General features: G+C 42.4%; 3 protein-coding genes across 4 annotated transcripts; 1 reads left to right on the top strand and 2 right to left on the bottom strand.

Moving 5' to 3' along the window:
• Positions 1–4080: 4080 nt before the first annotated feature.
• Positions 4081–11603, top strand: zgc:65811 (CD9 antigen). 2 transcript variants are annotated; one of them, XM_026357749.1, is made up of 9 exons: positions 4081–4194; positions 4341–4413; positions 5861–5966; positions 6062–6159; positions 7542–7616; positions 7739–7840; positions 8218–8313; positions 8394–8477; positions 10532–11603. In XM_026357749.1, the coding sequence occupies exons 2-9, from the start codon at positions 4348–4350 to the stop codon at positions 10619–10621; spliced, it is 717 nt and encodes a 238-aa protein (XP_026213534.1). In that variant the 5' UTR covers positions 4081–4194; positions 4341–4347; the 3' UTR covers positions 10622–11603. The 2 variants fall into 2 exon arrangements, with proteins under 2 accessions (XP_026213534.1, XP_026213525.1); XM_026357740.1 differs by having other exon boundaries at positions 9679–11603.
• LOC113160405 (zona pellucida sperm-binding protein 1-like) lies at positions 10754–15715 on the bottom strand. Its single transcript, XM_026357639.1, has 8 exons — positions 14452–15715; positions 13482–13654; positions 13312–13391; positions 13092–13204; positions 12818–12998; positions 12048–12189; positions 11895–11964; positions 10754–11643 (listed from the first exon to the last, which is right to left on the bottom strand). The coding sequence occupies exons 1-8, from the start codon at positions 15008–15010 to the stop codon at positions 11624–11626; spliced, it is 1338 nt and encodes a 445-aa protein (XP_026213424.1). The 5' UTR covers positions 15011–15715; the 3' UTR covers positions 10754–11623.
• Positions 15716–16163: 448 nt separating this feature from the next.
• LOC113157854 lies at positions 16164–19009 on the bottom strand. The gene is made up of 6 exons (XM_026353489.1): positions 18387–19009; positions 17383–17526; positions 17169–17287; positions 16571–16742; positions 16341–16483; positions 16164–16172 (listed from the first exon to the last, which is right to left on the bottom strand). Exons 1-6 carry the CDS (start codon positions 18751–18753, stop codon positions 16164–16166), a joined length of 954 nt encoding a protein of 317 aa, XP_026209274.1. The 5' UTR covers positions 18754–19009.
• Positions 19010–19228: the final 219 nt, after the last annotated feature.

Here is a 19228-nt window from a genome sequence, read left to right as displayed (position 1 = left end):
ATAGTTAGGGAGAAGTCACAGCAGCACTAGGCTAGGGGCATGTGAGGATCCCTACAAATTAGCTCCCTGACTAGAATCTCAGGAGTTCATCTGCCTTTGTGCAAAATTGTGCCTGACATGGCTCCTGTAAGCTGCTGCGTTTAGGGAAAATACTGAGTGTAGGTCTTCTGTATTATAATATGTTCAGAGGAAGAACAGAGTCCAAGTTACCTGTGTTTCAAAAGCCCCCAGCACCATGGAAATAAGAAGCACAAACAAAACAAAAATCAAGGTCTGAACTGAAACATTACACTCCTATTTATTTCTGTAGTTACCACTGTTTATATGAAGAGGTGGCAAAAGTGCAAGTACTCACCTAAAATAACACTCCACCACGAGCTGGTAAATGGGAAACTTCCTGCATCAGTGTTTATTAACTCAATATATAAAGTATTTTAACAATTTGGACTGATTACCCCTGATTATGTGACTTTGATAATTACTGATGTTTTTAACATTAAACAATGGTGGCATCATGTAAAAATGCAAATATGAGGCTTTGTTTCAATTGAATTTTGAGATTTCTTTAAGCGTTCTCCCTTTATCATCATCCTACTTTTCTTGCTTTGTAGTTATTCTGCTGTGGACTGAAAGGAAAACCTGAGGAAGAGGGGCTGCAAGCTGTGTGTCAACCAGGCATTATGGGTGTAAGTTGCTGCAAACAAAATAAGCAGTTTTAATGAGGATAGAAACTGTATTTATGATTAGATTGCATGTGTCTGTGTTTATTCAGGACATTAATGGTAATCATAGTGTGACTGTGTTGAACTGCTGTCTTCTGGTGGGTGCTCACTGTCCTGATCTTCTTACAGAGTTGTCGTGACGCCATAAATTATTATTCTGACATATTAGCATGGTGTGTGTTGGGGATCTTTCTTGCAACTGCAGTTCTTCTGGTGAGAAAAACAATATATTTTTGTTGGTTTTGTTAAACTAAGTAAATTTGGTATTTTAAGCTTGATAACAGCAGCAGTGAAGTGCAGAGTCTCTCCTACACTGACACAGTCTGTGCTGGTTTAATCCTGTTCACGAGTTCTTTCTCTCATCCCCGTCCTTCACATCTTCTCCTGTGTTTATGGGACAGTTTTTTACCATTGTCTGCACCGTTATCGCAGTGAAAAATACTCAGCAATACTCAAGAGCGCAGAGTGGTGCGGTGTAATAATCAAAATTACACTGCACGCTACTCAGCTGCTGCCTAAGAGGAGGATCCGGTTTTAACCTCTGTCTCATCAACCAAGACCATCGCTGGAACCAGCAAATCATAGTTTATGAACGACTGTTGCTAGTTACTAAATTAGAAAAGAATTTTCTACCCTAAAACATTATATTGTTGTTTAATGTATTGTTACATTATGTATTACCTATAGCTGAAGAACCAAACATCATATTAGAGTAACCTGCTTGATATTGTCTGACTGCTGAAGCACTAGGTTCAGATACGTGTTAAATAGTTTGAGTCCTGAAGATAAAACAAATCTAATCATTTTAAACAGCAACAGAATCCAAACACGAGTCAATGCAAACTGAATAAAACATGTAAAACATGGTTTGAACTGAAAGAAGCAATTTCTGAACAAACCGTTAGTCTGTGACAGAGACTTTCAGTAAGTTTAAGTAGAAAAGTGAACTTCAGCTTTGTGTTAGTTATATTTAGCTTTGCTTATTTCTTCAGTATAAACTGCTTTAATAGGAGATATAAACTGTTGTTGTGTGAAGAGGAGGAGGTTGTTCTTTTAAATCATGATTCATCTTGTCTTGATGAGTTATTATTTTTAATTTTGAACTCATCTGTGAACTTTACAAAACTAAAGCTAAATAAAAGCTGAGTGTTTGAGAGAAGGAGGAAGTTAGTTAAACACATAACTGTGATCTGAAGGTGGAAGAAACATTTTTAATCTTTAATGATTCGTGTAAAAACTCTGCTGTGTAACAATTTGTGTGTTTTATGTTTTTTATATCGTTTTTTATTTATGTTTTATATATGTAGTTTGTTGGAGATGTGTTGATTTTTCTATGAACCAGATTTTACCCAGTGAACCTTCTGTGTCCTTGTCTTTGATTTCATACTCTCACCTGTCAGGTCACACAGATAAACTCTGTTATTCTGAAAAGAAGGTGATCAAACTGCTATTAGCTGGGGATAAATGGTCTGAACCACAGCACGTAAGTGAGACCTGAATGCTTCAGCCTCAGCATACAGTTCTTCCACATATTCTTCCCACCCAGGTTGAACAGAACATGTATTACGTTGATACAGAAGCTTGTTGGGGGTTTAGATATTTCACCAACCACCATCAGAGCAGAACTGCAATCAGCCAACAAATAAATGAGTGAGAATCACTGAGGTCAGCGTTCATCTTCACAGTTAATCTGTACACGATCAGAGAGATCAGTCAACATCCAGTCTGATCACATGAACAGACCATAGATCCATAGAACGGATCCTCCACCTGGTGTCCATCCCCTGACTGTCTTCATACTGAGAACTACACTCACCAGCCCCACAACAGAATGAAACACAGTAAATGACAGTTCTTCAGCACCAGGTAATTAAATAAATAACTGTCTGAGATCAGTCTCCAATAAAAAAATCTCAATGGGAGGAGGCCAAACATTCCTGATAAATATATCGATCCGAAGTTTAATGTTTATTCACCTGAGCCAAAACCTCACTGACCTTTTTTAAACTTTATTTATCTTTAACTACAGACAAAACTGTCAACGCTGATGTGATCTGTGATTAATAAGCCTTTGATTCACTGCTCCATCCTGCCACCGTGTGACGAAAGTCAGAAACAACATGTGAGACTCTGGCTGCTTGTTGTTTATAATGTTTAATTAGCTAAGTCTTCAAATGTTAATGAGTATAAAATAAAAGCCACATCCTCCACTCAGCTTAGTGAGTCTGTTAAAGCACGGTTACATAAAACCAGAGCAAACCTCCTGATAACCAGAAGTGGCCAGAATGGAAGTAAAATCCTGAATGAACTGACAGAGCATGAAGCAGCAAAGATGGATGACACACAGCCTGTTTCACCGAGAGCTGAGAAACTCTTACAGTTTTAATTCAGCCACAACTTCACGTCTTTAAAAATACTGGAGTGTCCAGCTGTAACTCAGTGGCTCCGTGTTTCACTTCTCATTTTGTCAGAGCTGCTGCAGCCTCCACACTGTGGCACCAAACGTCCGTTAGTGCTTCACTTTCTGTTGCTTGTTATTTTCATGTTGAACTTGCCACACCTACTCTGCACACTTCTGTAGGTGGGACGTGCTTCCAACATCATGAGAGGAGAAAGTTTATGTTTATGTTTATATAATTAATTTATTTATATACAACTGTGTATGTATTCAGTGTCTGATTAACCAAACCAGTGCAAAGCCATTATTATTATTATTATTATTTGTGTGATGTGTTTTCTGTAGTTTGTTTTCTGGTACATGCAGAGAGACGCTGGTTACAGCAGATTAAAAAACATTTACCACAGTTACATGACTCGTGGTTGATGACTGTGGGAAATATCTAAACCAACTTGACCTCACTGTATTCGTCCTTTCTTGACCTTTCTGCAGAGCATGGTTGCACCAGACTGAACCCAGACCCCAAACTGACACAGATAGAGTTATTAAAACTGAGAGGGGGACGTTCAGCTTTGTTCACACTGTTCTTTATTTAGTTTGTTGATTAGTGTTGATTCAGTGAGTTCATTTCCTGTTTGATGAACATGTCTGATTCATTCTAAGCCTGCACACTAGCAGAATAATGATTTAAATGTTAATTTGCATTAGGCTTCAGTAATTAGTCTGTTTTTAATTCTGTTTCAAGTCAGTCTCGCTTCCAAAGCTTTCCCATTTCTTAGCTTTCGTTTCTCTAAGTTTCATTTTACATTTCTCTCCATGTTCACTCTGGATTAAGGTGGGATCCATTGATGTGGCGCTCTGACGTCAGCTGCTTCCTCTTTCTTGCTCATTGGTGCGGGCTCCCGTCGGCCACAGCGGTCAGCCAATGAGAGGCAGGAACAGGGCGCAGGAGGCGGGGCGTGCGGTTTTATGAGGCAGGACAACCGAAGCGAGGCTCAGTGGAGTTAAAGTGTTTACAGCAGCAGATCTTCATCATCCTCAGTGATCTACAGCAGGAAAACACCCGAAACACAGGTATTTGGTCCGTTTGTGTTTCATTATGTGGCCATTATGTGGTCCGTCTAAAGAGGATCTAACAGTTTCTAAGATGTTGGACAGAGGTTATAATCCTGTTATTACTGTTATTACTGTATTATTATTATACTGTACCTCCTGCACAGTGTCATCATGGCTCTGGACGGATGTGGCGCCTGCTGCAAATATATCCTCGTTATTTTCAACCTCATCTTTGCGGTAAGTCTGAAAAAGCAGCTGCGTTTATTCTAACGAGTCCTTCAGGTAACGTGTTCAGTCGGTGCCTCTCATGTATTAACACATGCTAATTAACCAGGGATATTTAAAATAAAATAAATTAAAATAATAATAATAGTAAAAGAATTCCTCCTGTTGTTTCGTAGGAACTTCTACGTTTTTCTACGTTTTTCTGTTTCGAGGCAAAATCATCAATTCACTTAATAATAAAACTAATAATAAAGCTACTTTCCCAAATAACAATAATTAACAACAATCATTTAGATTTTTATCTCTATATATTTTTTAGATTTAGTGAGATCTATTAGTTTAAATTCAGAATTATAAACATTAGTGTTTGACCGCTGTGTTTTGTTTAGTTTTCCCAGAATCCACCTTGTTTCTACAGGAGCCCAGAAAGGACAAACACAGGCTCTAGAAAAGGATCTGGATTTAGTTTGAATTTGTTGTCTCTGTTACAGTAATATTTATTATCTCACATCACTATCTTGAGAGTGCTCAGGAGGTTTCTTTTTGTAATGTCACCACTGAATGTCGTTAAATTTAAACACTGTCCCTTTAAATCACCTAAGATATACAGATGGCCTACAGTCAGTACTGTCCCTGAACACCTCACAACACAGACACCCCACACTCTGTACTCTTAGGATTGACGTTCATTTATAGTGAGAACAGCTGATGTGATTTTAACATATCACCAGTTAATTAACCTTCAGAGAAATTAACACAGGAGGAGCACGAAGCTGAGCTACTCTCTGTATTTGAAACAACTTGAAGAGTTGCTTCTGTTTACGTAGCTGTCCCACAGTTGGTGTCATTCTGCACTTTGTTCTCTTTAAGTTCTTCTGTAGCAGGTGGCAGCAACAACATGTCACCATGTGACAAGAAAACCTGCACTTATTCAATTTAATTTAATTTATTTATTTATGTAGCACAAAATTACAACAGAAGTCATCTCAAGGCACTTTACAGTGTTTAAGGCCTTTCAAAATAAAACTGTATACAGAATTATATAGACACCAGGAGACAGTGGAGGAAAAACTCCCTTTAGAGGAGGAAGGTACAGCTCCAAGGAGGAGGATACCTGCAGAGGAGAACAGAGACAGTTTGAACAGCCATTATGATCAGTCTAAGACCATCCACACTTCAATTCCTACATAGAAAAGATGGTCGCAAAGCTTTTAAGTTTAACACTAAGCAGCAAACAGTAGTTGTTCAGTGATTTACCTGCTGATTTAATTATTACACAGGAATGTTTTCTGTGTTTTGGACTTTATTCAGTGTTTTGGTGTTTCTAAACTTTTTCTTGCCAGCGAATATAATACAGAAAATTTGTCTTCAGATGAAGACAGGCTGAAGTTGAGAGTCAGTGCACTAAATAATAATAATAATAATAATAAATAATCAGGTTTCATTTATTGTTTTGCAGGTGGTTGGTTTCGCTTTTCTGGGTCTCGGCCTGTGGCTGAGGTTTAGCAATAGCACCAGAGTGATCTTTGAAATAGAGGCTCTTAACGCGAATGCATTTGTTCTTGGTGAGTTTGTGTTTCTCCAGATAACATGATAATATAGATATTATTAATTTAAAAAAATCACTGACAGATATTTGTTTGTCCTTTTTTTCTGTCAGGTGTGACTGTTCTCATAGTTCTCGGCTCAGTGATGCTGATCGTGGTGATGTTTGGAGATTACGGCGCCTGCAGTGAGAAACGATGTGCTCTGCAAGTGGTGAGAGGTTTTTTATTCTTCTTCCTGCACAGAAACCTTTAGAGCTGTGACACACGGAGAAGGAAATCCAGTGCAACAGTGCTCCTTCTGATTTCTGTGGAGAGCGACTTACAACAGCTAAAATTCTTGCTAAATCAAAACCCAAAAAGATGAAGTTGACCATGTCGGTGTTGGCACATCTGTAAGGCCCAGATTTGAAGGAGTGATTGACAGGAGCAGGTCAGTCGAGGTGACGCTGTGGATCCTGTGTTGGTTCAGACCACATTTCCATTGTCTCTTTTATAACCAGGAACCAGGAAAACCAAAGCGATGACTCATTCCAGAGTCAGTCCCACGCACGGAAAACTAAGTGATCAAACAAAAAAACACCCATCCAGTAATCTCTTTACATAACAACGTGAAGCAAATGTAATGTAGCTAAAGATGAACATGGATTAATGAGACATTGGTTTAAAGCTGTGGGGGTCTATCAGACGGTTGGGGAGTCTTTCAGTTTTAGTCATCTAGTAGAATCTAGTAGAAAAGCACAGCTGTACAACTGCGACTGGATTGTTTGTATTAGTTCTTTCATATCAGTTCAAACTGACTCAGCTGTAAGAAACTCACTTCTTACAGAATGATCAGATGACAAAGAGAAAACACGAGTAAATAAACTAACGCTGAGCTGATGAAAGACAGACGTGATGTTTCAAGTCTTCACTGAACACACCCACATACAGAGTGCTGTAAGACCTGGTCGGGAATGTTGGGGGATCCTTCTAGTTACTCATCTCTGACTCTTTTGTTTCTCTTTTGTTTTTGTCTATTTCTTTTCTGCAGAAGAAGATTTCTGGTCTTTATGCACAGTTAGAGTTATGTGTATGAAATTATCAGAGATCTGTTTAAAGGCCGTCACTCTTTTTCCATCTAGTTTCCTGTTGAATGGTGTTTTGCAGCTTTATCTTCGTATTGTCTCGGTCGGCTTGTGTTCACAGACATTCCTTAACTGTTACACAGCATAGGGGCAGAAGACAGAGAAGGTTTTGTGCTGTATTAACAAACAGGCCAGGACACAGTCTATGGACCATGAATCGTGACGTAAATAATGCAGCAAAGACATTTGCACAGCAACAGATTTGGTTTGAATCGGTCCACATGAAGCTTATTTCAGGCTGCTCACCTGCTTTTCTGCATGTTTGAGTCTTCTTAAAGTGTCCCGCAGCATTTCTAGAAACATTAATAAAAGTAAAGAAACAGCTTTTTAAAATGGTTGTGATGCATTTGAATACTACTGGAAAGAAAATGGTGAAACAAGAGATGGTTTACCTGCTGCTTCTTGACTATCGGATTAAAAACCTGTTTTAAGATCATGTTGTAATTTTAACCCTGTCCTCTCCTTCCAGTTCACTGTCCTTGTTGCCATCCTGGCTTTGGCTCTCGGTGTTGTCGGATTTCTTGCTTATTCCAGCCGTGACACGGTGAGAGGGAAATAAAAGTAGGAGGGTGGAGAGAGGGGGGGCAGCAGGATGGATATTATACAGATCTGTTAAGAAAAACTACGTTTCTAACCATGACGTGCGTTTTAATTCTCATCATCAAGGTTGGACAGAAGGCTGCAGAGTTCTACAATACCATGTACGGTCTGTATGTGAACAGTGGAGACGCAGGCATCGGTGTCACACTCATTTTCATCCACAATCTGGTGAGACCTGAGTGCAGAGTATATGTATATTATATATAATTATATTATATAATATATATTATATATAATTATTATAGTTTATTAGCCTCAGAGTGCACAGTGCTGGATAATAATTCTGTTAAACAGAAACTCTCAGGCTGCACAAAGAAAAAGCAAAAAGGGAAGTGAGAAAACATCTTGTTGTTCATCTCTGATCCCTGCATTGAGTTTTACATGTATCTACAAGGACGTGGGATTAAGTAAATACTATATACTACGAAAATCAAGGGAACATGTTCTAATCATTGCTTCATTAATTTTACACTGTGGGATGATGTCTGAGGTTAGTTCAAAGTCGTCTCTGGGGGTTGTTAACTCGTCCTCTCCGTCCTCTGTAGCTTCACTGCTGTGGACTGACCGGGGTCTCCGTCATAGAGATCGCTCAGAAAACCTGCCCCAAACCCGACGGCTTCTTCGAGCATATCAAGATGCCCGTAAGTGACTGGCCACTGTGATGTATTGCTATGATATCTCCATTGAACCATTGTGAAACCATTTCCTGGTCCTCTCACAGAGTTGTCCTGGGCTCATATCAGGTGCCTTTGAAAGTAACGCACCAGTGGTGATGGGCATCTTCCTTGGAACTGGAGCTCTCCTGGTAAGCAGATCATCTCACATCTGAACTAAATTAAAATATTCCCACTCACCTACAGTGCACTGCACAATGCAGCACAGATGGACTTTAGTAACTGTAGGCGGCCGTGTAGACACATGGAACCATGAGACCTGCAGGGACGAAACCAGAGGAAAAGTTACTAACAGCACTTAGTATGACTACACTCATACTAATGATAAAACGCTCTGTGACGCTGTGAGCTTGGTTCTAACATGTGCAGGTTCGTAGCCTGTTAGAATACTAACAATTATTAATTGGCACTAAACACAGTACACCTGAACAGTCGAGTTAAGGTGAGTCCTCTGGAAACCATGAATGTTGGAGTGCTTTAAAGTGTGGTGCAATCTAATCTTTTCCACTGCATACTAAAAAAACACGGCCACACACCGAATGTTAGCGTTTAGCTCGAAGCTACTCGATGCTGCACATCATAGGTCTGAAAGGTCCGAGTTGAACCATGACTCACAACACCAAATATTAACAAGCAGCTTGGTCTGAGCTCCCTGACGCTTAGTGTGCATGCAACCACGCTCTTAACCACAGCGTCCACCGCCGGGTCAACATGGGGACATTTGTTGCATGATGTATTGTTTGGTCACTATGGAATTATCTGTGTGAGATCATCTCTCCTGTCATCCTGCCCCCCCACTTCACTTCCTGTCACATGGACAACCTCATGTGCATTTCAAAAGCCCATTAGACACATGTATAAATGTGAATCTGAATGCAGCTTAAACACACTACTGTGATCAGCGGGATAAACAGACCAGAGAATAGGCTCGTTCCTGTGAATGATATCAGAGAATCAGTTCTGTGACGTCATGAAGTCGACCTCCAGTGTGCATCAGAGCTCACAGTGCACATTTAGTGTCAGCTACACTTTTACTTTTAGTGAGAAGTTATTATATTATTTACACTGTGCTACAGATGTGCTCTCTACATTGCGGATAATGCTGCAGATCTGTTTAGGGCTTCATTGGATTTAAAATCCAGTCACAGTATTGAGCCTCATATCTGTGAAAACATAGGGATCCATTTAGTCGCTTGCCTTTAAATAAGCTGTATGTAGCTTTTGTTGATTAAGTTAATGACCCTTTTCTAATCACTCTGCATCCCTCTGTCTCCCTGAATCATCACTCCTCCCCCCGCTCTCTTCCACTGTCCCGATCATTGGATCCCAAAGATCCTCGCTCTGATTTGCAGTGCCGTCCTCTCTAAAAGCATTCGTGCATCTGCCTCAGCGCCTCAGTACATCATCCTGACTCAGTCCACTCCTGTCCTCCATAACCCGCACGAGCTTGTCTCCACCATCCCGTACCCTCCCCCTGAGCAGGACCCTGTGGTTTTCACCCCTCTCACTATGGCAAACATCCCTGTGCCTCAGGCTTAGTGTGCTCTAGGTTTCATGCTGGCTGTATAAATACAAATTTACTGTGTGTTCTTATCCACTATCAGCACTAGAGGGTGTCTTCAGCTCTTTTTTAAAGGAAAAATCCACCCTAAAAACACTTTAAACCCTAAAAACACTTATATTAACACTGTTCCATCTACTGGAGCTATAGCTCACGATGGTGTCCAACTGATAATAACTGCTAATACAGTAATATACTGTACTCATCACTGGGTGATTTGACAAACCTTCAAATCAAATACCAACAGTTTCTATTTAACCTAATAATGTTTCATTCATCAATTCCTGTTCACCTTCACAAACATTAATATTTTGACCTCCACACGTTAAGAAGCAGCTTCTGATCGGTTTCCCTTTGGTAAAGGATGCACAGACACCGTCCCTCCCTGATATCTACAGATAAACATTGCAGGGCTGGATTTTTTCTTGAAGTTCCTACTTATTCTTCTTATGTGGCTGCATGTAGACTGGTTCTAGAGGCTGGGAGGTGCAACATCTGTCGCACTAACTCATCTGTGCTTGTTTGAATCCTGCTCATGTGGAGGACACAGGTTGCTCACACCACAGCTCTCTGTCCCACCCCTGCCCTTTACTTCCTCCTCCTCCCTCTGTGTCTGCACGACAGATCGTTGCCCTGGTCTGCAGCATTGTCCTCCTGCAACAGATCAAGAAACTCCATCAGGACATCACCACCTACTATTCCGCTGTCTACTAAGAAGAGGATTCAGTTCAACCCTGTTCTTCCTCTTCAACAAAGCTCGTTGCTGGATTTCAGGCTGGAACTAGCGAATCAGTGTTTACAGACCTGTCTGTATGTGAACTACTGTTCCCACTTTTTAAAACTGAATTTCTGTTTTACGTCCTAAAACATTACATCATGCTAATATTTCAATGCAAATATCCATTTTATATACACAGCATCTAGTTATAGTTGTGCTTTGCAGAAAATAATCTCACTCTGGCTGTTGTTGAAATTAATGCTTATAATTAGCAATTATCCATCTGAGTAGAAACTGTGAGAGAACACGGTCGCAGCAGCCTGACAGGCCTTTAAATCACTGTAGGCATAAGAAGTGTCCTGAGGATGAGGCAACAGTCAATTATTAATCATTTCAGGGGGGAAGAGGACACGTCCCTTGTCTGCTACATATTTCAGCAGCAATCTTCAGTGTTTTGAACGTAATGCTGCTTATTTGTCCGTTGGTGTATGAGGAAAAGTTGATCACTCACTGAGCTGCTTACAAATATCAAGCTGTGTTAAAATAAGTGTACAAATAAAAAAAAGGGATCAATCTTATTTGAAAGATATTTAAATATTTTCATAAGGGACGTTTTAGGTAGTGTTGGCCTTCAACAGGCGTCCTGTGCCGTTACATTCGAGCTCCATCATCACCTGCTGCCTCATGTTAGGCAGGAGTTTGATCAGGTGGAGAACACATTAACATACGTTCTAGTTAAGACTGTGGTTCCTCAGGGAATGTTTCTGTTCCTTTCCAAGCGTGTGTGACCAAATTTAATCCTACTAAGTGTCTTGTTCTGAAAAAACAGCTGCTTGACGCGGATTCCTGCGTAACCTGTAGTACTATTATTGCTTTGCACTATTCTTTGTCACGTCACTATTTTTACATGAGTGTTTTATTTCTCGTTCTTTTTTAGTAACACTGGTGAAACTGTTTCTAATAAATAAACAAACGGTAGTTTAGTTTTGTTTGCGTCTTTATTGCTCACTGTTGGGACCTGTGAGGAGAAAAATCAACAACATTACATGAATACATCTCTCTGTAGGGTTGTGGCTCGACTTTGTACTTTCAGCAGTGACATGTTGGTAAAGAGTAAGTTAGCTGTACTTAATAACTACAGTGTATGATTTTTTTTAAAGCTGGAACACACGACACTTTGAATTATTATTTGTTCTGTAAGAACGCTGTCGATTAACCTGCTGATGATCCACTGTACCACTTCCCAGTTTCCTACGTTGCTGAACTTACTGTTGTTGCAGTTGACTGCACAGTGATCGTCTGCAGCGAAGCAGACTTCTGTTAAACATATGAAGTAGAGCTGAGGAGAAGGGGGGGGTGACATTAATTTACTGCATAATTACAGGAATCCCAAGTGTGAATCTAAAGCAGCACATTATTTACCTCTGGATCCTCGAGATGAGCAGGTCCTCCTTTAGCCATGTCCGAGGGCAGCGACAGGAAGCTGGAGATTACAATTCTCCGGATGTGGTGGAGTTCAGACAGTCGGGAAGGAAGCAGCTGTGCATCACCCCGACTGGAACAGCTGAAGAACAGTGAACAGAAACGTTTCTGAAGAACAAACATACTAAAATAGCATTTCCTGTTTGGAATTAGTAAGTCTTTGACATTATGAGTTGTAAAAACTGTTCGTGTGGCGTTCGAGTGACCACGAGTACACTGAGCATCTTTTATCCCAACACCCTGTCAACAAACATCCACTCATGAAATAGAAATTAAATAAAAGCTAACTAGTGGATGTTGTTAAACCATTTCAGTTTCCTGGTTTTCTGCATAAACTGGTCATGAAACGTGATCTGATCTTCAAAGTCCGAGCTGGTGACCGGACCACAGAACTAAAACCGACCGGTCTGAGTCGAGTTGATTTAACGTGCTGAAAGTAAATGTTCAGTCTGCAGCTAAACTCAGATAAGCTAAACTGGGCCTAACGTAAGTCAAGAAAGTATTTCCCACAGCGACCAGCACGGACCAACAAGGCAGCTGGGGTCAATGGGTTCATGCTGTTGATTCCTGACCTATGACCCCTACAACAAAATTCTGAATAAGTTATAAATAAGTCTGAGATCATTTTTTCACCCTCCTCGTTTGATGACACTGAAATAACACGTTGGATGTTTAATCATTCTAACCACGTAGACTTCTTATAAACGTACCCGTCGTAAACTAGAATCCAGCTGGTAAACGGAGTGTGAGTGTGAGCCAGGCAGGAGTGAACCAGCAGCTTCAGGTCTGTTTCTGGAGGCTCCAGCAGGCTCACTTCCAGATATAGAGGTCTAACCCGCAAAAGGCTGAGAGGCAGGTGAGCTTCAGGGTGATAGCTGGTGAACGACTGGTCTGAGGACAAGAATGATAGAGTCTGTTCCTACAGAAGATCTGGTTCACTGAGCACCGACTGGATTCAAGTGTCCAGAGAAGTTCAGTGCTCACCTGTGGCAATTCTCAGCTGTACAGTGACGGTGGCTGGTGGAGGAGGGGGATCCATCGTGTGGAGCCACACTCCACCTGGAGAAACAGGGGAGGAACCACATTCCACCATCAACCTGTGGATCAACACAGGTCTATTTTAAAGTAAAAGCTGGTTTATATTATTGTGATTAAGGAGTTATCTAAAAGATAATGATGATAAAACATGACTACAGATCTTCACCTGACAGGAGAGTTCTGGTCTGGTTGACGAGGGTGGACACCGTGCACCTCCAACGGGTGAACGGCCTTCTGGCCAAACACCTAAAGACGATATAAGAAGTTAATCCTTAAATTAAGTGTACGTGGAGATGAACGTGGTGACTCAGTCCAGCACAGAGAAGTGAGTCTTACATGAGAAACTCTGCAGGCATCCAGGGGCACGATGTAGATGTCAGGGTCAGAGGTCAGCTTCTCCAGTGTGCACGACACATCGCTGCCCTCAGACGGATGAGCAGGAGGGTCCAGTGTGGGCTCCAGCACACAGTCGGGCACCACGAGGACCAAATGCTGCTCCACTGTACAACCTGTGGACACGACGAAATAATGTGACTAAACACAGAAAGTAAAAACTCTTTCTAAAGCTTTAAACTGTACTTTAGTTAAAAAACGTTTATTATCATTGTAAAGATAACTTTTTGGCCTGGTAAACAAACTGCTTCAGTGCACGTCACATAGCCACAACGTCCCCGTTTTGGTTTTATCTGAGCTCCTCATTCGCTCTCTTCTGTTTCCTGTCGCCTCTACAACCAGCTGTTAATGAAGGCACAATGCCAGAAAATCAAAAACAAAACTGGTTGTGGTTCGTTTCCGCTGGTTAACTTGATGTGAGACAGAAAAACAGAACAATCCTAAAGTGCAGGCAAAGATCAGACTGTTTCATTTCTGCACTTCTGCGGTCGGATGTTGAACGCGTCATTCAGCTTCTCGTTTTCAGTAAATTACTTCTGTCAGATACGTGTTGTTGAGACTTGGATCTTGGACAGACTGAGTGCACAGGGTACAGACAACAACACAAAGAGTTACTGCCGTCTGACACGAGGCCACAGGGAGGAGCAGAGGGAGCGTTGGTCTGATCCGAGGAGACAAAGAGCAGAGAGCTTGTTTTGCTTCAATGGTTCTATTGAGCAGCACGAGAGATGAATTCAACCTGAGCCGGAGTAAACGCCACACAGGTGTCTGGTTACAGATATTATCAAGAACTCAGACCTTCAGCAAGTCTGGACTCGCCCCCTTGTGGAGATCTGAAGTCAGTACTGTAAAACACGTCGACTCACTCAGATCTAAAAATATTAAAACAACATTTTATCATTTAGTCTTTTACCTTCTTCACCAACACGACGCCCGAGAGCATCGTATGGAGGCTGCTGAGCCACATAAGGATAGAAGCTGTGGGGGGGGGCGTACTGTGGCTGAGGGCTGCCGACGTATCCCGAGTCTCCGTGAGGCAGCAGATCCTTCCTGCTGTTCTCAGACAGAAGCTGAGATCCTGCAGGAGGTGGATCCTGGTTGTGTGGAGCTACGTTAGGCTGGTGGTGGAGATGATGGAGGTCATGAGGATTCACAGGATCCTGAACATCAGCTGAAGTCGTTTGATGTTCGTCTAAAGGTTTTTTGACAGGTCCATAATAGTAGTGATAATAAGGGTCGAGGTGATGTGGGTAGGGAGGGGGAACATTACCAGGGTCTGGTTCAGGGGGGGAACTGGGTGCAGAGGGTCTCTTTGTGTCATCCAGCACTGGTTTTACATCCTCCTCAGAAAGAAGTGGATGTTTGAGCCACTCTGGACCGTTAATCATTTCATTAGGAAGACTGATAAAGGGATCCATGTAGTCTTTGTGAGGGGGGGAGTGAACAGGGGACGCATTCGTTTCTGCAGCCATGTCCAGATATAGAGGTGCCGCGTCTTCAGCCTCTCCTCCGGTTCTATATGGGAAGTAAAAGGAGTAGTGGGGTGGAAAATAAGGTGCCTGAGGTTCAGACCGTTCTTCAGGAACCTCAGGACCTGTATCAGGAAGAGGAATTTTGGGGTGATGGTAGTAGTGGTAGTACGGGTTAAAGGCATGAGGGGGGGGCCGGAGAGAAGGAGATTCAGGTGCAAAGCTTGAGGAAGTGTCAGCGTCGCCCTCAGAGACACTTAACACAGGAGATTCCTGACTTGAATGTTCGATTTTATCTTTAGATGATAAAGAACTGCGAACGCTGTGTTGTTTGTTCAACTGTCCTGCAGGAGTCTGGGGGGAGTCCTCGGAGTCTGGGGGGGGTTGTGGACCAAATCTAGGTTCAGCTGCTGAAGCTGGAGGAGTACGAGGGTTAGACGCATCATACACATAAGGTCTAGGAAAGCTGTGATCATATGTAGGGTGGGGATGATACAGCGGGGCCAGGTAGAAAGGTGGAGCCCACGGGAACGGCTCCGTGGATTCTGGCTCGGTCTCAGTCGGTTCTGTGGTTCCATAACGAGAGATGTCGATCAGCGGCTCCTGTGTTTCTGGGGGTTCGTCATGGGGGGAGACGGGACACGACAGTATGAACGTTTTATCTCCTATCTGAAGAGAAAGTGTGTGTTTTCCATCCTGAAAGAGGTCAGAGGCGTTTTATTGTAAGGTTGTAAACAAAATTACAGACGCAGCTCTTTACAGTGAAACAAGCAAAGATTTGTTCATTCAGATATTAAATATGAATAAAATAATAATATGAATAAATAATAATTCATATATTTATGAATTTATCCACATTAATACAAAGAAAGCACATTTCAGTATCACCCTAGACTCATTACTACTTATAAATTTATTTTTCCACATCTAACACCTACATTACATTTGTGCAACAAGAACAAAACAGAACTCTTTGCACTTTCACACTCTGAAATACTACTACCACCGCTACTACCACTACTACCACCACTACCACCACTACCACCACTACCACCGCTACCACCACACTACCAGTACTACACAACACACCACCCTACTACCACCACCACTACAAACTACCCCACTAAACCCTACCGCTACGACTACACTACTACCACTACCACCCCTACACCATACCACCACACACCACCTAACTACAACACACCACTACACCACTAACCAACTACACACTACCACCACCACTACTACTATCCACTACTACTACCACTACTACCACTACTACCACTACTACCACTACTACCACTACCACTACCACCACTACTACCACTACTACCACCACCACCACTACCACCCTCACCTTCATTGTGATTCCACATGAAACAAACGGAGCAGTAATTACGATCTCGTCGTGATGTTTGTTCAGGGTGTAGTCGCACTGCTCGACCAGAACCACCAGCGGGGTCCATTCTCCTCTCACTGAGGTCACAGGGGACAAATCGGTCAGGTCGAGGAAAACGACACAGAGGGAAACTGAACGGCAACAGAACGAAAACTGAAAATTACCATTTACCCTCAGCTCCTCCGTAACAGACGCTCCCTGAACTTTGACCTTCATACCATACGGAGAACAGCACAGGGAGGACGGGTCGGTGTCCTGAGGCTGGACCTGAGACACCGGACAGGACATCTTGACAGGAGACCCCCTCCACAGCAGAGGCAGCACGTAGTGGTCACCCTGCACAAACAGTGAGCGAACATTCAAATGTACTAGAGAAGAAACATCTACGAATAAGAAATAAACTATTTTTATTATAACATGAAAACAGGAGTTGGAAAGAAAATAAATAAAATTTATTTATCAGTGTATTCATGATTAAATAAATACAGAAATAAAAAAATATAAATGTAGAAACTGATCACATTTATTTATTTGGACATTTCTTTCTGGATTCAGCACATATTCATTTATTTAAAATGTATTTGTTATTTTTTGTCGTAGCTTCGGTTTCGTCCCACGTTCATCAGGTGAAAAACTAAAAGTTTCTCTTTGTAAATCAGCTGCATCAACAAACGACAGCTCTGTTACTACGACACAGTAAAAATGAAACCACACGACACAGTTGAATATATCCGAGATGTGCACTAGGATGCTGTACTGTACCTCCTGTGTAACGTGGCAGGCGTTAAATCGAACCTTCAGGCTGACGTCTCTCACTGTGGTGTGAACAGAGTAACCACAGTGAGGGGGCAGCTGAGACAAAGGGACGGACGACTCATTCACTGAGACACAGACAGAGACCAGAGTAAAGACAGAGGTTCAGTACAGATTCACACTCTCAGACAGTGTCTGAGCTGAGCTACATCTGAGGCGTCACCTCGGTCCAGCTGCAGCTGAACAGATCTCCTCCTCCTCCTCACAGTGAGGGTCATGACCTCGTGTCCACACTCCACCACAGGCTGCAGCCTCTGCCAGCTCTCCTCCGAGGCCCTGACCCGCTGAGCTCGGGTCCTCTCCTGTTCTGGAGAAACGACGACAAACCAAAAATTAAAGTGTCTGAAGCTGAATATTCCTGTTGTATAATATATTGATGATATGAATTATTATTAGAGCACATTTGTTCCACTCGCCTCATAATTCACAGATTCAAAGAAAAAAAACTTCAAAAACCTGATTTATGTACATTTACTGTGAAAAGTCCTCGTTACAAACTGACTCTTTAGTTTTTATCTCAGAATAAACTTTCCTGACAGTTTGTAAATAAAAATAATAGAAATTAAAAGTTTTCTAATTAATTTGTTGCATCTGAAAAGTAACTAGAACCTGTTACCACGATACAGTTATGTTCATATCACCTGGAGCTGCAGACTCACCTGGAGCTGCAGACCCACCTGGAGCTGCAGACTCACCTGGAGCCGCAGACCCACCTGGAGCTGCAGACGCCACCTGGAGCCGCAACCGCACCTGGACCGCAGACCCACCTGGAGCCGCAGACCCACCTGAGCGCAGACCCACCGAGCCGCAGACCCACCTGGAGCCGCGACTTCACCTGGAAGCCGCAGACTCGCTGAGCCGCAGACTCACCTGACCGCAGACTCAACTGTAGCCCAACCACCTGGAGGCTCAGACTCACCGACGCAGACCCACCTGGAGCTGCAGACTCACCTGGAGCTGCAGACTCACCTGGAGCTGCAGACCCACCTGGAGCTGCAGACCCACCTGGAGCTGCAGACCCACCTGGAGCTGCAGACTCACCTGGAGCTGCAGACCCACCTGGAGCTGCAGACCCACCTGGAGCCGCAGACCCACCTGGAGCTGCAGACCCACCTGGAGCCGCAGACCCACCTGGAGCTGCAGACTCACCTGGAGCTGCAGACCCACCTGGAGCCGCAGACCCACCTGGAGCTGCAGACCCGGACCTGTCCAGACCGGGGGCGTCCAGCTCCAGGTCACCAACGATGTAAAATCTTCCATAAACCAGCTGCTGGATTTTTCCTTTGCTGCAGTTTTCATCCGAGTCCTGCAGTGAAGGATCCACCCAGACCTCGACCCCGGGTCCCTGACGGTCTTTGGACCTCTGGTGTCTTGCAGAAGGCTCCATCCTGGTCCAGAGTCTCCGTTCAGGCCTGTCTCCTGCAGGTTTGGCGTCCAGGTGAGTGTTAGTGTGTTCGGACTGAGTGACAATGATTAAAGTGACGGTGGAAACGAGGAAGACGCCGAAGCTGAGTCCGTTTTCCTTCAAACACATTCCGAGTTCAGGTTTGTGTCTGTGCAGCGAAGCACCGGGAGCCCGCGAGCTGCGGGGGGGCTCTTAACGACTTCCGGACAACACACCTGTTCACCAATTAACCTTGATTAGCCCGGTGGCGCATGCTCAGTAGGTAGCGCAGCACCTTTTGGGGAACATGTCAGATTTACTGATCCTCCAGGGACTAATTCAACATTAAAAATGAGAATATTATAATAATAAAGATTAAAAATGAGAATATTAAAATAATAAAGAATTAAAAATGAGAATATTATAATAATAAAGATTAAAAATGACAATATTATAATAATAAAGATTAAAAATGACAATATTAAAATAATAAAGATTAAAAATGAGAATATTATAATAATAAAGAATTAAAAATGAGAATATTATAATAATAAAGATTAAAAATGAGAATATTAGAATATTAAAATACTAAAGATTAAAATGAGCAATATTAAATAATAAAGAT

This window comes from Anabas testudineus, chromosome 8 (assembly GCF_900324465.2).
Source record: "Anabas testudineus chromosome 8, fAnaTes1.2, whole genome shotgun sequence".
In the NCBI taxonomy this organism is placed as follows: Eukaryota; Metazoa; Chordata; class Actinopteri; order Anabantiformes; family Anabantidae; genus Anabas; species Anabas testudineus.
Note: the sequence above shows the minus strand (reverse complement) of the source record. Positions and strands in the feature narration are given on the sequence as shown.